Genomic DNA, 16,602 nt, shown 5'->3' on the forward strand with positions numbered 1-16,602 from the left:
GTCAAGCCAGTCCTTGGCCTTCTTGCCTGCTTGGAGCCCACTCTCAGCTACCATCTAGAAGAGGTTGCCTTCAGAGAGATTAAGGTGAAGCTGGAAGGTAAATGAGCATATCAAAGCATGAGGAGAGGGAAATCAGGTTGGAGCTCCCCAAAAGCTAAGGTGTGGGTAAGAGCTGGGTACCCAGAGGCAGAGGACACTGGCCAAGCTCTCCACCTCCCAGGCATAGAGTGACTTCCTAGGGATGAGAAGTGGACATTTCTTCAGGGCGTTGAGGTAGGTCACCCATGTATGCTGGGGGAGAGGGGCTGCCTCCTCAGAGCCCCCAGGGTCCTAGGGACTTGTAGTGCAGGACTCAAAGGAAGGCTGCCTGTGGACAAATAGTCCTGAAGGTTCTTGTCCAGCTTGCTGCCAGGGAGAGAAGAAGTTTACTTGGGCTTCTCCCTTCTGGGCTCTTGAGACCAGGCTCCTTATATTTACTACATCCACCTCCCTACACTCACTGCACCATAGCACCCCCTGCTCTGGGGCCTTCTATGGCTCCCTTGGCCTGCTCCATCAGTACCACACTTTCCTCCTGGCATTCAAGGTCTGTCCAGGTGGTTCCAGCCTTATGGCCACCATTGCACTCATATAACACATAAGCCTGTCATCATTTCCACCTCATACCTTTGCTGTTCTCCACATCTGCCGGCCATCCCCTCTCCCATTGTGCTTTTAAAACAGCACACTTCACTCCTCCTCCAGGACCGTCCCAGCGCACACTGATTCTTCTTGTCTTGAAATACCACCAACAAGGACTGTCCCGTTTCTAAGCTCCTTAGCACACCTTACATCTCTAAGTGTTTCATTCATTTACGAACACTCATTAAGCAGAAACGGTGACCTCCCCCCAACCTTTTAAATTCTCTTTGCCCAGTTTCACAAACTGGTCCCACCCTTTGCTCTACAGTATTGAACTTGCCACTTTTTCTCCAAAATATATATTTTTTCATGCTTCCATGCCTTTTCTCATGCTTTTTCCTCTATATCAATGCCTTTACTTATCTTGTCAGGCTGGAAATCTCCTAGTGGCCTTGAGGACCCATAGCAAATGTCCCTTCCAGGTGATTCCCTGATCTCCCCAAGCTGGCTCAAGTACTTTTTCCTGCACTCTTATAGCCCCTGAGCTTCTTGCCATCATGGCATTGACCACAAAGGATGTGACTGTCAGTTACTTGTCAGTTTCTCACATTGGAGAGTGAGTTCTGTGAGGGTAGGACCTAGATGGGCCCAGCAGATGAGCAGTCAGTCAGTAGTCTCTATTGAAAAAAAGGGTCCAAACTTGGGTGCTGCTTCTTGCCAGCTGGGGGACCATGCAGGTCCCCCGCTGGGCCTCAGTATCCCCTCTCTCAAATTGAATGGCTATGGCCCAGACCCAAGAGATGCTAGTTAGGTGTGGGAAGTCCTGCCATGGGAAGGCCCACCTGAAGTGTACATAGCAGAAGAAGCCTGCAGTCTGGATGAGGAGGAAGAACAGGAAGATTCCAGGCTGCAGACACGAGGAAACCCCTGGGGGCTGACCAGGTGGGCAGGAGTCCTTGGCTGCCGCTTTCTGAAAGGAGATGTTCTAAGATCCTGGATCAGCTTCTTACCCAGAAGGAGGGAGGGGACCTAGAATCTGGGCCACTGTTGGCTTTGTTTCCCTCTCCCAGTGTTGGGGTACCCTGACTCTCATCCAGGGAACTTGGAGAGAGGGCAGAGTACAAAGCTGCCTCCCCACCCCAGATCCCATGGCTCCATCTGTGGGAACATCTGGGAGGGCCTGGGGCCTGGGATCTCCAGGGGGCCGAAGTCTCTAGAGATAAGCAAGAGAGAGAAGTAGAGAGCAAAAGACAGAGTGATGGAGAGGGCAAGGAAAAGAGCAAGATGGGGCGGGGCACAAGGAAGAGTGGACTTCACCATGAAGCTTTGAATGATCTTGGGCACAGCCTATTCCCGTTTATCTTCTGGTCATTGTGGAAGCTGGGCCAAGTGGTCTCCAGGGCCCTGCTGGTACTGAGAGTCTGTGGGACTCTCCAGAGAGCAGAGAAGGCAGAGAGAAGATGAGATCTGTGTGCCTGCATGCCTGTGTGCATGCACACACAGACACAGACACAGGTGTGCCTGACAGGAGTCCCAGGAGGGGAGGGCAAAAGCAGGAGGCGCCTGGGGCTGCAGAAGTGCTGGAAGAAGGGGGCTGAGCCCCACGCACCCCCCCCTTCCTTGCCCCTCACCACTGGACCCCGCAGGTCCTTCTGCAGAAGGCTCAGGATCTGGGCCAGCTCTAAGAAATGATGCTTGGTGCCCACAGGCAGATAGAAGACCTGGGCTCTTGAGGCCATGTGAGCAGCTGCATCCCTGGTGCAGGGTGGAAACCAAGGGAAAGAGCTCATTATCCCCTCTGATTGCACCCAAACTGCCTAACCATTTCTCATAATCCCCAAAGGCAGCACCTGGGTGAGAAATAGACACCATCCATATGGCTCCTTTTGGGGACTGGTCTTTTTACCCCAGAGCTTCTCCTCAAGACAGCTTTAGCTCAGAGAAGCACCTCCCTAAAGCTGTCTGTCTCAACCCCAGGCTTCCTGGGCTCTGCCTTCAGTCTCTGGCCCCCAGGCATCTAGATGTAAGGAGGAGGGCTGGGGTTGGGGTGCAGCCACAGCATACAACCTGAAGCCATCCTCCTCCCATGGCATCAAGGTGACCCCCTGCCCCCAGGGCTCCATGGGTAACTCCAGAGGCCTGGCCTAGAGAGGGCTGCTGGGAGGCCGGAGGAGGGTAAAATGAAGTCATGGACTGCCCACTCCCCAGCTGGGCCTGATTTTGGTTGTGCTCCCTCCAAGAACCCCATCAAAATGTTCCCCGCTGGGACTTCCCTGGCAGTCCAGTGGTTAAGACTCCGTGCTGCCAGTGCAAGGGGCGCGGGTTCGATCCCGCATGCCGCGTGGAGTGGTCAAAAAAAACCTTCCCTCCTTCCAGAAGCTATCACTGAAGGAAGGCTCAAATTTACTAACCCTCCTGGGTGAGAATGTCTCAGGGAGTTGTGCTTAAACTAGGAGTTTCAAAATTTTAACTTGATTCAGTTCATTTCAGGTCAGTTCAACAAACCTAACTTGGCCCCTAGCCCCTCGCTATGCTCCAGACTTTGTGCTGGGTGCTCGGGAAACGATGAAAGGAATAAAGGACTAATGGGGGGGGGTCTTCAGGCAGAGAAGCCAAGTTGGTGGATGGGGACTTCTCCTTCCTCTCCCCCAGGATCCTCATCTCCCTGTGCCCTTACCTCATCTCTTGCAGGTCTTGGAGCAGAGTCCGCTGTCCACGGAGTAGGGCACTGACCTTAGCTGAGTCCTGCAGGAGTGCCAGCCTCTTCTCTAGGGCCCAGGGCACAGCCCCTCTCTTTTCAGAGTTCACCTTCCCCAGGGATTTGCAGCCCTCTTCCTTCTAGAGGCCTTACACCATTACCTGGGCCCTCCTCATTTGGGATACATTAGGTTTATCTAACCCTCTCCACCTGGGCTTCTGACTCCCGCCTCCTCTCAAAGCCTTTCCTTGAGGATGGTGGCTTCCCCCTTGACAGTGGCCAATTGGGAGCTTTCTCAAAGTTCCTCCCCTTTCCAGAAGTGGTTCTGCCCCAAAAGGAGGCCAGTCCTCTCCTCCCCACTTCCCCTAGGGCACAGTCAACTCCCGGTGCTTGGGTCGTTGGCCACCTCTTTCAGGGGTGGGTAGAACCTGGCAGGGGGAGTCCTGGGCCTGGCCTTGGAGTGTGGCCTCCCTCCCCTCTGCCCCACTCCAGCAGCCCAGCCTCAGCTGCTCTGTCCTGAGGACATGATTCAAACCTAGAGCTGTCAGAGCCCAGCAAAGCTCACAGGAGCCGCTGGCCTCTTCTGCTCAGCATCTAACATCTTGACTGAGCTCAGCTCTCAGGCCCCAGGCTGGGTCTGCCATGGGACATGACTCCCAAGGGGAGAAGCCAGGATGGCAGTGGAGGGGAAATGAGGATTCTGAGCATTAAGCAAGCGTATGTGAATCAAATCACACGTGGAGCTACATGCAAATAAACACCCGGTCTATTTCTGTCACTTGTCTGGAGACCCACATCTAAATACGTGGCAACTCATTTCCCCAGCCCCAGCTGTGGGGCTCTGTGAGCCTTCGCTTGTGCAGAGCCGCCCTCCTGCCCGTTCCCCTGCCTGGCAGGTCCACCCCATCTGCGACCTGCAGCATTTCACCCCTGCCCTCCGTTCCCTCCAGGCCTTGGGGGAGACTAGTTCCCAAATGCGGTGCTTGCTCCTCTTTCTGGACAGAGGGAGCGCACTGGTGCCATCAGACCCAGTGCCTATGGGGCTCAGCTTCTCCAGGCCTGCAGGCAGACCCTTGGATGCCTGAGGGGCCACTCACCCAGGCTTCCTCGGCCTGGCCTGGCCTGGGGACACCAGCTGCTTCTTCCATTGCCTCTCAGCCTGTGCCAAGTGCTTGGAGAGACCCTGGAGAGCCTGCAGAATCTGGCTGTGTCTGTGCAGTGTCTCCTCCAGGGCAAAGCTACTTCCCCCTGGGGATAGGGGCAGAGCTGGGACAGGCAGCCGGCAGCTGGGGTGGGGCAAGAGATCCTATCTTTCGAAGGCTCCTTGGAGGGCCAGAAAGGTGTGGCTTCTGCCTCCAAGGCTCTCCCCTGGAAAGAGGTGTTTGGGTGGTGGGGCAGGGACAGGACACATCACCTGGGCCCCAGAACCTGCTTACATATGGCCTCCTCAGGCCTCCGTGTCCCCACTGGTTAAAGGACTCCTGGTTCGAAGGGAAGAGGATCCTGTGACCCTCAATCAAGCCCTTGCCCCACCTGCCCGTTCCCTGGGTCCCTACCCTCTTCCTGGACTTCACAGTTCGGCTTTGGAATCATGTCCTCCTTGGTGCCCAGGGCCAGCCTTGCCCGCAGCCCTTCCAGCTGCCTTGCCAGGCGGAGCTGCTCTGTCTCCAGGAAGGGCTGCGGGGGAGGCTGGAGGAAGAAGATGAAAACTTAGGCCCCAAACCCATGGGAGATCTGGGGGCCGGGGAGTCTCCTCACAGGGCCTCCCACAAGCCCAGTCCCCCTCCCTGACCAAACATTCACCCCAGGATGGGAAGACACCCCCACCCCGCTGGTTCTCTTTCCCATACAGCTGGTTCTCCTTCTGCCACCAGGCCCAGAACTTTCCAGTCCTCCCAGCCCCACTGCACTGCCGACCCTCACACCCTTCTCTCCTGCTGCAGCCCAGACCCCAGCAGCTCTCTCAGGCCTCAGACCTTTGTCCATGCCACTCCCTGTGTTCTTTCAAGCTCATCTTTGCCATGCGGTCTTCCCTGCTCTCCTGGCTGGTTAGGACCCCTCTGTGCTCCCATAGCTCCTAGTCAGGCTGGGAGGTCCTTGAGGACAGACAGGGCCTGGCTCTGGGTCACCTCTGGTCCCCAGCACTGCCTAGCACAAGACTTGGCCTGAGCAGAGCTCCATGAGCCGGTAGAGATAAGGGTTGGAATGACAGGTCTGGTAGCTGGACATGAGAAGAGCATCCGGGGAGGGAAGGGATCCCTGGGCTGCCTCTCCCCCAGCCCTACCCCCAGGGAAGGCCCAGGGCCAGCGCTACCTCTGCACCCGGCTCACGCAGACTGAAGGTCAGGAAGGACATCATGGTCATCTGGAAAGGGGGGTAGAGAGGGAAGGTAGCTCCCACCCGGCAACTCACTCACTCAGCCCTCTCTCCCCAGCCTCCATTATGTTCCTGGCAGGCAAGAGATCTGGGTGACTTTGGGCAGCTCTGACCCTTGTCTTGTTCACTTCATGGGAAAGGTGTGAGGATCAGACCAGCAGATGGGTGGGCTGTGAGGGTTGACCCACACACAGAGCCAGAGGGGGACCGCCAGTGAGTGAGAAAACTGGACAGTCCTGACCTAGAGCCATGACCACAGGCCGAGCAGCACCCTCAGGCCCAGAGCCTGGCTGCTGCTGGCAGGAGCCACCACACAGAGGCCACCTCCTCCGCGTGGCTCTGACCATGTCACTGTCCTCCTCAGAAACCGCCCATGGCTCCCCAGCACCCAGAGTGTAAAGACCAAAGCCCTGTCATCCCAGGACTCCCACCTCTGGTTGCTCCCTGCTTCCCGGCTGAGTTCCTCCACGGGTTCTGTTATATCACATCCTTTTGCTCCATTTCTCTAAATGTCCCTTGCGGCTGTCCCTCTTCCTCTTGCCACACAGCTCCCAGCTAGGGGCCCTCACCTGCCAGGGTGCTGGTGGCTGCCGAGACCCCAAAGAAACCTCCAGGGGCCAAAAGCAGGGGCCCCACATCGACACAGACCTCATCCGGGTCGTTGGGAGTGAGGTCACTGTTCAAGGACACCTGAGGGGCACAGAGGGCACGGGCCCCTTGCAGAGGGAGCCCACTCCTCTCCCCTGACCCCGGCAAGTGGATCGTCCCCACCTGACTCACTGGCTCCCCTGGCCCGGAAGGCGGGCAGCAGCTTGGTGTCAGAGTGGTGCAGAGGGGCTCGCACACCTGGTCTCACGCCAGCCCTCCCAAGCATGTGCTCAGGGCCAGTTAGGAGTCTGTGTAGGGAGGAGGATCCCTGGGGTGCTGCCTGCATGGACCAGGGACACTGTGTGGTGTCACAGGTATGTCTGTGGGGTCATGGGCGTTCATAAAGCTCGAGCCCTGTCATCTGCACTCCCTGCCTGGTGGACCCACAAAAGCAGGAGGGGAGACTCACACGCAGCCTCTGCCCCCAGTAGGTGATCTGTGCTCTGAAGGGGTAAGGCCGGTTCCGGAAGTCCTGGTGGCAGGAGCCCAGCACCCGGCTGGCTCCATCCCTGTGGGCACTTGGAATCCAGCCAGGCCGCACAGGACCAAAGGCCTAACCAGCAGGTGTGGTCCCAGAGGCCGTTCTTCCCAGGCCTGCAGTGCCAGCCACCCCCACTGGTGCAGGACCTGTCCTTGCTGTCTAGCTCGAGCCTCCCTTGCTGTCTTCTGCTCCTGTAGCGGAAGAGAGGGGAGCGGGGAAGCAGGCCTTGCCTGGCGGAATGCTGGGACTTGGCCCTCCCTGGGACTCCTCCCTAGCGGGCAGAGCCTGGACCAACAGTGGGGTTTCCACCCCCAGTCCCCCGGGCCTCGTCCCACGGGCTTCCCTCTGGGTACGGCTTCTCTTTCCTCTCCCTTCTGCCAAGCTTGGCCTGCAGCAGGACAGACAACACGAGACTCATCCTAGCAGCCAAGGACAGTATGACCAGCCTGCCTCCCCCGCTGGGGCGGTGCCGCTAGCTCTGGGTGTTTGTTAGGAGTGTTGAGCCCGAGACGTCCTGAGTCTCTCTGGGCTTATGGACACACAGAAGCTCTCACACCAGAGAGCCTGTCACCACTGCCTTCAGCCAAGAGGGAGGCGGTGCGGGGCAGGGGAGGAGCCGTGTGACCTGGGGCAAGTTACCTCAGCTTTCCAAACGCTAGTTTCCCCACCTTTAAAATGAAGATAATAATTGAGATTCCCTCATAACATTGTTATGAGGGTCAACCAAGTAATGAATGTGAAGTACTTGGCGCTGTGCCTGGCGTACAGTAAGCTCAGGTCATAAACGTTAGCAATTATTCTAATTGTTATGAGCTAGGGGATGCCTGCCGAGAGACACTGACGAACTGGCCCAGCTACTGAGGAGGCAGCCTGGCTCAGGAGGGATGGGCAGCCACGTCATCTGAGAGAAAGAGACGGTGCAGGCAGGCAGCTGGTGCGGGAAAGGCGTGGACGCTCCATGGGCAAATCTGCCCTCGTATCTCAGCTCTGTGCACAACGGTGTGACCTGGGGCAAATCACTTCCCCTCTCTGGGCCTCAGTGTCCTCACCTGTAACTGGGCACTAATCCCCACTTCTCAAGAGTGTCAATATGAGATGATGTGAGCGAAAACACTGAGCATGGGCCCCACCTTGCATCATTTCTCTGCTCCCGCTGCCTGGGGCTGTTGGGTTGAATGAGTTGAGGACTCAGTGGGGGGTTCCCAGGAACAGCAAGCAAACTCTGGTCCCAGGCCCCGGAGGAGGAGGCACCTCTGGGACCGAGTGGGATGGAGTCCCAGGGCAGTGCCATCAGCTTAGATGAGAGACCAGAAAGGAGGGCACCGCCCAAGGAGGGGGGCTCCTCACCAGAGGCCAGGGCAGGGGCATGGTGGGCAGAGCGGGTTACCGCCAAGCCCCTAGCAGCGCAGGAATGGCGTGTGGGGCAGGCCAGGCGGGGCCTTACCCAAGCGCCTCGTAGGGGTTGTGCCCATCACTGGGCAGCACACGGATGGCAGGGCTGTTCTGTGTGGGAGGTGACAAGCAGCCTGGGCCACGGGCACAGGGAGGAGGGTGAGGGTGTGGGCGGGACGGCGGGCAGGAGACCATGACTCACCTGGGTATCCTCAGCCGAGGAGTCGAAGAGGGTCCCAATGCCGTCCCCCGAGTCCAGCGCCCCCAGGACAGAGCCTACTTGGCCCCTGTCCTGGGTGTACCACACGGCCTGCGGGTCCCCAGCTGCTCAGCTCAAGGGTCCCTGCAGGACACTGGAACCCCGGGCTCACCACCAGCCCCGCTGACTCACCCCCTCTACTGGACCTTGGTGGGGCCACTCACCATGCCCTGGGCTCCCCGGCGCCCCGGCCCAGTCACCCTCATTTGCATTTCCACCTCCCAGGCAGAGAAGAGGACACGGTTCCTGCTCCACACGGCACCATTCCGGTTCCGCATGGCTGGGGCCAGCCGTACCTCCTCCAGGCCTGGGATGGCATCTGCGGACCAGGGCAGCTCAGGGCCTGGGCCCCACCAGCCCCTGCTCCCCCATCATTCTCTCTCATTGGTCAAGGCTGGGCTCCAGGAGGAGGAGAAGGTAACATCACAGCCATTAGATAACAGGCTGGCTAGTCCGACACTGGAATCCACCGAAGAAGTGAGACCCCAGCACGGCTGGATGGGCCTTTGCCAGGGGAGGGCAACGGAGGCCAAACCCACACAGAGCACTTTCCCCGCATTCTCGTGTAAGCCTCACCACAGGTCTGTGTAGCCTGCTTTTATAAGACCCCCTTTTATAGATGAGGAAGCTGAGGCTCAGAAAAGTTAAGGAACTAAGTGAACTGGAACTCAGCTCTGTCTGACTCCAAAGTACAAGCTTTTTCCGCCATGAGACAGATTTGTGTCCAACCCTTTGTGTTTCTCAGATGAGGAAACAGGCCCTATGAGGGAAAGGACATGCCTGAGACCACAGAACACAGGGGATCACCTGGAGAGAATAACCACGTGGACGGTCAGAACTCTAGACCCTGAACAGACACTTGGGTGTGTCCAGACGAGCTGGGCCTTCCTGATGGGGGCAGCTAGGGGACATCTCAAGGTGGGGAAAGTATGAAAGCGAAGGTGGGAACTGGTCTGCGGGACTGAGGAAAGGGTGAGGGATGGAGTGAGTGTGAGAATTACCACTGGTGCGGGCGGGGTGGGGGAGGAGGGAAGAAAGGGGTGAGAAACTGAGGCAGGCTTGGCAGGAAAAGGAGAAGGGTGATCAGAGGCCCCGCCCCTGCTGGCTCCCCTCCTCTGCGGCCTGCCAGCCTGGAACCTGGCCCAGGGCCCAGTCCCTGCCGGCCGTTCTAGAGACTGATAATCCAGCCTGTTTGCTTGGCAAAGGCCAGAGCTGGGGGCAGGGAGGCTCAGAGGCTGCAAGGCCAGGAGTGCTGGAGCCCTTGGGAGCCACCACTGCCTCTGGAGTGGCAGGCAGGAGGCAGAGATTGCCCACACCTGCCACCCTTCTGTGCTCTGCCTCATGTGGATTGTTCATGGGACCTCCCCCTAGACTGTGGGCTCCTTGAACCAGACTCAGCCCTGTGGCTCTGGGCTGGGCACACAGGGCATGGGGTGAGTCTGATACAAGGAGGAATGAATGAATGGACAGTGAGCATATCACTGTGTGGCCTTGAAGAATATACCTCTGCTACCCTGTATGGCCTGGGACACCCCAGACTTGGCATGGCCCAGAGCGTGAGTGTGGTATGGGCCTTGCCATCCTGGCCCTCAGGCATCCTGGCCCCGAGGCAGGGCCTGGCTCCGGGCTATGAGGAACAGCCCCCTCCTTTGCTTACCTCCTGTGTCTCTGCGAGGGAGGACTGGGCCTAAACCCTGCCGAGAGGGCCGGTCTTCTTAAAGGGATATTTGTTCTGGTCTCAGTTAGGAATCATGCTGTTTTTCAGAAATTTCATCTCACAGACACGGAAATACACAATGGATCTGCTTTCTCTCTTTGGTTTGTCTGCTAGGAGGCTCTGAACCAGATCCACGGCCCAACTCTGAAGGGTAGGCAGACTTCACAGCATATGTTTTGGCAACAAGCCACATTCTTGGACTCATTTCAGGCCTCAACCCTAAGTCTTATTCTTCTTGCTCACTCCTAATTTAAACTTCTCTCTATTGCATAGGTCCTTATAAGTCCTCCAGAATCTTTTTAGAACAAGACTAAGCAGAAGACAGATTCTTCGTAGGTCTGGATTTAGAAGGCCCTGGATACAAAGTATGGGCTAAGATGCTCTCATGCTTGCTTCCACCCAACAAACATACAGGGCAGGGCTGGGGCCCTCTCTGGCAAAACAGCTGGCCATGGGGATGCCTCCCTCCAGGCAGCCCCCTAGTTCTCTTGGACAGCCACAGACCCAACGGCGTGGAGCCAAAGTGTAGGTTGCTGCTGGTCCAAGTTGCCTGGTGTCTGGGACTCATCCTATGAACGTGTGTGTGTGTGTGTGTGTGTGTGTGTGTGTTCACAGGTCCAAGAGGCAGGGTGAGGGGTCCTCCAAGGAGGGGTAAAAAGAGAAGAGAGGGCTTCCCTGGTGGCGCAGTGGTTGAGAGTCCACCTGTGATGCAGGGGACACGGTTCGTGCCCCAATCTGGGAAGATCCCACATGCCGCGGAGTGGCTGGGCCCGTGAGCCATGGCCGTTGAGCCTGCGCGTCCGGAGCCTGTGCTCCGCAACGGGAGAGGCCACAACAGTGAGAGGCCTGCGTACCGCAAAAAATAAAAATAAAAAAATAAAGAGAGAAGAGAGAAGCCCCAGGGCAAAGAAGAGGAGAAGCAGAGAGGAGAAACTGAGGCTGCTGGCTGGGGGTGGGGCTGTCGTGGAGCAGCAGACAGGTCTGGGAGGGGCCCTGGGCCCCTGGCACTGGCTGCCCAGGCCTGGCCCCATCTTGGGCAGTGGCTGGTACTGGCAGGCCTGCTCCCCACCAAGTCACAGCCACCCAGAGCTGGTCAGCCCCTCCAGTGTTCCACCCTGGGCATGGCTGGCCCCCTTACCTCCGTGATGGCTCCAGAAGGGTATTCCAGCCCCAGGCAATGCCAGGCTTGGTCCTCTGAAGCTGAGCTTGTAATCAAACCTTCGCTGAGGAGGATGGCCCCACTCAGGGCTGTGAGGGTCCAGGAGTAAGAAGAGGAGGAGAGGCAGAGCAAGGGATCCAGGCCACGGACCACCAGCACTGTGAAAGGATCTGGTATCTGGGCCTAAGGGTGGATTTGCAGCTGGGAGGCCAGGGAGGGCCTCCTGGGATGGGGCCAGGTGGGGAGGAGCCGGGATGGGCCAGGAGCTGGGTTTTGGCACTGTCCTCTCCCCACCTGCCCAGCACAGACATCCTGTTCCTTCCAGGCCTGACCTCAGGCCCTGCCCGTCACTTCACCTCCAGCCTGATGGGCAGCCTGACCTCTTGCCAACCTGAGCTCTGCCCCTGCTCCTCGTCTCAGGCCATCCTTCTACCTCCCTTCTGCCCCAGCGGCTGCAGGGCCTCAGGGGTCACTGGGATGGGCCACCCTCCGCAGCTCTGTCTTTCTTCCCTGCCTGGGATGGGCCCCTACATCCTGCCTCCTTCCCACAGATGGATGTCCCCACTGTCTGGCCATTACCTACCCACCCCATCCTTCCCTATCCTGCTCTCCCTGCTGCAATACTCCGCTCTCTGCCATATTCCCGAACACTCATGCCTCCAAGCAACCTAGTTTCCTCAACAAATAAAGTATATGAAAATAGAAAGGGAGCCTTAAGAGACAGAGCAAATAAATGCAATGCATAGACTTTGTTTGGAGCCTAATTTTAACCAACTAAATGTGGGAAAAATGAGACAATTGGGGAAATTTGCACAATGGATATTTGATTAAATTAAGGAATTCTTGTTAGAATTTTTAGGAGTAATAATGGTACTGTGTAGTGTTTTGTTTTTTTTTCTTATGTCTTCTGGAGAAACATACTAAAGCTTTACGGATGAATTGACGTAACATCTAGGATTTGCTTCCAAATATCCCAGAGCTTGAGGGGAACAGCGTGCGCATGGTACAGGATTGACCTTGAGCTAATAACTGATAAAGTTGGGTTGTGGGGACGTGAGGCTTGCTTATATTCTTCTCTCTACTTTTATCTGTTTGATAATTTCCATAATAAAAAAAGTTTTTAAAAAGTAAGAAATCCTATATTTCAAATATTTTCATCCAAGTACATTTTGGTTTTCCAGCGTAGCTCGTTTGCCAAGATTTCTGGGTAGCTGAAGTTTTACTGTACTTTGTAAACCCCCAGTAGGATTAAGATTCTGAAGCTCCACAAAGTAATTAAAACCAAGGCTGTAAATGGAAAATTTTAGGACACGCTAAAAGAAGAACTTCATTTCTCTACACTAAGCCCTCAGCTACCTCCACCTGCTCTCCCGCTTCACCTTCACAGCCAAGCTGTGGAAAGGTGGGCTCCCCTCCAGCCCTGCTTCCTCGCCTCCCCCTAAGACCTTCCAGCTCCTGCCCTCCCCACCTCCGCCTCCCAGGAAAACTGCTCCAGCAAGGCCTGACGATGCCCATTCTCTGTGCCTAGCAGACAATTCTCAACACGGTCTCTGCAATGTGAAATGCTGTGGACACCCCCTCTCTTCCCCCTGCTCTGAGAAACCCTGCCCCAGGGCTCACCTGCCTCTCTGCTGCCCTGGGCCATCCCAGGAGCTGCTTCTTGGTCACTGTTCTCCCTCCCTGGCCCCTTACGGGTCACGTCTCTCCTCAGGCTCCACGTGCTACCTGGCCAAGCTCGTCCACGTCCATGGCTTCAAGCACCATTGCTGTGCCCACGATCCCCAAATCTCTACTTTCAGCCTGGCTTCTCCTGCAGCCACAGCCCCGAATGAATGTCTAACCCTGGAGTAGACCTCTCTGCTTGGATATCTCAAAGGCCCCCAGACAACACGTCCAAACCAAACTCCTCTTCTCCAACCCCCAGCACATCCTCCTCCAGGGCTGAGGGGAAATGGGTGGCACCACCCACCTTATCAAGCTGGATACTGGAATCCCCCCAGATCCCTTCCTCTGCCTCATCCTCGCATCAGCCATCAGCAAGCTCTTCAATTTGCTCCTGCCACTCTCATACGGTTACCTGATGCTTTAATCTCTCCAAGCCTCACTTTCCTTACCTGTAAAATGGAGATAATAATAGCATATATCTCCAAGAGTTGTTTGGAGGGTTACGTGAGATACTACATCCACTAGAACAAGGCGTGACAGAGCTCAGCTCAGTAAAACACCGTGTTCATCTTCCTCTCCACTTCCTACCAGCTTCCCTCGTCCAGGCCACCATCAGTCACCTCCTGTCTGGCCTCTCAGCCTCCCCACCATCTCCCTGTCTCCACTCCGGACACCACCACCCTGTTGCCAAAATCTTGGCTCTCTGTGCACCGATGCCGAACAGAAATACGGAGACAGAGTTATGGAGGAGAAAGAAAGAGCGGCTCATAGTTCTTGAGGCGCTAGACTACTGTGTTGCCTCTTTGCCTGGCAAAGAAATAAAGCCGCTCTTTCCTTCTCCTCTATAACTCTGTCTCCGTATTTCCGTTCGGCAGTGGTGCACAGAGAGCCAAGATCTTGGCAACAACCTCCTCTAGCCAGACTGCAGCCAGAATGATCTTTCTAAAGTGCAGATCTATGTCACTCCGCCCTAAATCCTTCAATTGCTCTTGGTCATCTTTGTATAAAGTTAAACTCCTTGAGGGGCCTGCAAAGCCAGGTGGGGTCTGGGCCCTGATTTCTCTTCAGCCTCACGTGCTCCCAAACTACACCCCTTGGCACCTTATCCCGGCCACACTTAAGCACCTCACCGCCTTTGCCCAGTCAGTGCCCTTCCCTTGCCAGGATCGCCCCACCCCGTCCCTGACTGCTCTCCACACATCTGAGAAGCTGCCCCACGCCTCCGTCCTCTGCCTCACGGGCTCGGTGCTGGCGGTGGGCAACATCCACCAGATTTCTGGGCACCGAGCTGAGCCCTGAGCGGATTCCCCCAGGTCTGTAAGCTCCTTGGGTGAGAACTCTGTCTCGCTCATCTATGACATGCCAGTTGCCAGTAGTTGCCAGTAGAGCACAAGGGGAGGATGAGAGAAGAAAGAGGGGAAAAATAAAAAACCATAAACCAAGGGAGAGAGGGGAGAAGTAATGAAGGAATGGGAGCAGGAGGGGGGCTCACATGCCACCAGGTAGAAGGAACATCCCGTTACCTGCGCCTGCATTCCCGCAGCACCCCATCAGCTGGAACTTGCCCCTTTATTCTTTTTTTTTTTTTTTTTTGGCTCACGGGCCCAGCCGCTACGCGGCATGTGGGATCTTCCCAGACCGGGGCATGAACCCGCGTCCCCTGCATCGGCAGGCGGACTTTCAAAACCACTGTGCCACCAGGGAAGCCCGCCCCTTTATTCTTGCTTGTCACACTTGGTGCAATTCTCCATTATGACGCCTGCCTGGCCCCTCTTGTGGCCTCATGGCCACAGGCATCTTTGCAAGTTTCTGAACCTGAACTGGCTTCCAGACCAGCTAGTGAGAGCCAATTGTCAGAGTCCACCCTGATCCCTGCTTTCAGTGAAGTCAGGTTGGTAGCATGAAATCTACCCTGGCAGAGGGTACACCATGGACACCGGCACACTATACATCAGAGCTCCCTTCCCCCACACCTGCCCTAGACCTGAGTGTCAGACATTTACCACCGCGTGACTCCCTCCCCTTGGCAGTCTCACCAGGACAGTCCCTCTCCCATCGCACACCCACTGCCCCTTCCGGTCTGGATTCCAGCTGCCCGACCTTGCTCTAGGGAAGGTTCCACCTTCAATCACTACCATGACCTCCCCTCTATATTTTCCGCCTCCCTCTCAGTATGTGGACGCTATCCCAAGGTAAACGTCCTTCCCTTTGGCGGTCATATTTGCTCAAGCCTCTGCTGCCTTAAATATCCTCTCACCCCCTCTCCTCTTCATTACGGCCAGGCTCCTCCAAAGACTGCCTACCTTCCCGCATTCCTCGCACCTCCTCTAGCCATTGTGATCTGGAATCCACCCCCAGCAAACTCAGGTCTTGCTAAAGTCACCAGCAACCTCCTTGCGGCTAACACCTATGGCAGGCTCAGTTCCCCTCTCCAGTGATTTCTGGGAAGCAGGGACCAGCTGGCTCCTCCCTCTTGGTATGCTGCTACCCACTCCCTTACCCTCCCGTTCATCCTTCTGATGCTGCCTCTTCTGGGAAGCCCTCCCTGATCTACAGTCAAGGCCCGATTCCCATGATGTATGTTTCTTTCACAGCACTTATCAGTTTGTAATTGTCTATGTGATTGTCTTCCCAACTGTGAACTCCACGGGGTCTGTTTTGCTCACTGCTGAACCCCAGTCCTACACACAGCAGGTATCCAAATATTTGTTGTTGAATGAAGTCTAGTTTTAGAAAAATGAGTCTGGCTGTGTGCAGACGGACTCGGGGAGGTGAGGAGTGGCAACACTGGGCTGTGGGAGGTGATGGTGCTGGACCACGGTGGGCCGAGGAGCTGCAGACGCGAGGCGTACTGCCAGGTCAGAACTGCCTGGATTTCAGGGCTTGCTGGCTAGGAAAGGCGGGCGCGGAGTGCCAACAAGGGGAACCCCACCCCTGCTGCCTGTCTCAGTGAATGAGGTGAGCCTCCCAACAGCCCTCAGAGGTTCCACACTGACCACTGGCCCTGGGGAACCCGAGGGGAGAAAACCCCATGGCTGGTCCGCGTTCTCCATCTGTGCCCCACAAGGTGCGGTGGGGAAGACCCCCCCCCACCTTTGTGTCCTCAGGCACGGGGCTGGGCACACACAGGGCTGGGGACGGGGCGGCAGTGCTACATCTTAGGCGGACTGTGAGAACCACCAGCGTATCAGAGTCTCCCCTTCCCCCTCCCACTCCAGGTCACCATCTCCTCTGAAGCACCAGACGTTTATCCTGCCTCCTACCAAGGGGAGCCCATCTCCAGCTGGTCAGGCCTGGCTTTCTCCCCCGTCCGTGGCTCCAGCCCTCCTCGTGCTGAGGGCCTGAACAACACGGCAGGAGAGGCGGCCGGGATGCCCAGGCATCACCCTGTGGACGGGACCCAAGCCCAGGGCGGCCTCAGGGCCAAACCTGCCTGGCAGCGGGACACTGGGAGAGGCGGGTAGTGAGAGCTCTCCCATGGCAGACACAGGACACTCGCTCGTGCAGCTGACATAAGGCGGCGGCTACATCTGCCCGCGGTGCTCCCCACCCCGCCCCACTCACAGGGCAAGCACAGCCTCACTC

The 16,602-nt window shown here is 56.8% G+C and overlaps 1 protein-coding gene across 1 annotated transcript; it reads right to left on the bottom strand.

The window, feature by feature from the left end:
- Nucleotides 1–278: 278 nt before the first annotated feature.
- Nucleotides 279–16,578, bottom strand: LMAN1L (lectin, mannose binding 1 like). The gene is given in 18 exon segments (XM_089906235.1): nt 279–401; nt 729–735; nt 1,464–1,591; nt 2,253–2,376; nt 3,299–3,459; nt 4,248–4,314; nt 4,417–4,567; nt 4,876–5,008; nt 5,634–5,673; nt 5,675–5,684; nt 6,266–6,386; nt 6,754–6,853; nt 8,270–8,328; nt 8,420–8,527; nt 8,641–8,795; nt 11,332–11,473; nt 11,476–11,627; nt 11,630–16,578. Coding segments are annotated over 18 exon segments (1,815 nt in total). The 5' UTR covers nt 11,664–16,578.
- Nucleotides 16,579–16,602: the final 24 nt, after the last annotated feature.

The sequence above is a fragment of the Delphinapterus leucas genome, chromosome 2, assembly GCF_059928025.1.
Source record: "Delphinapterus leucas isolate spDelLeu-1000000601 "Yukka" chromosome 2, BTC_Dleu_Yukka2, whole genome shotgun sequence".
Taxonomy (NCBI): domain Eukaryota; kingdom Metazoa; phylum Chordata; class Mammalia; order Artiodactyla; family Monodontidae; genus Delphinapterus; species Delphinapterus leucas.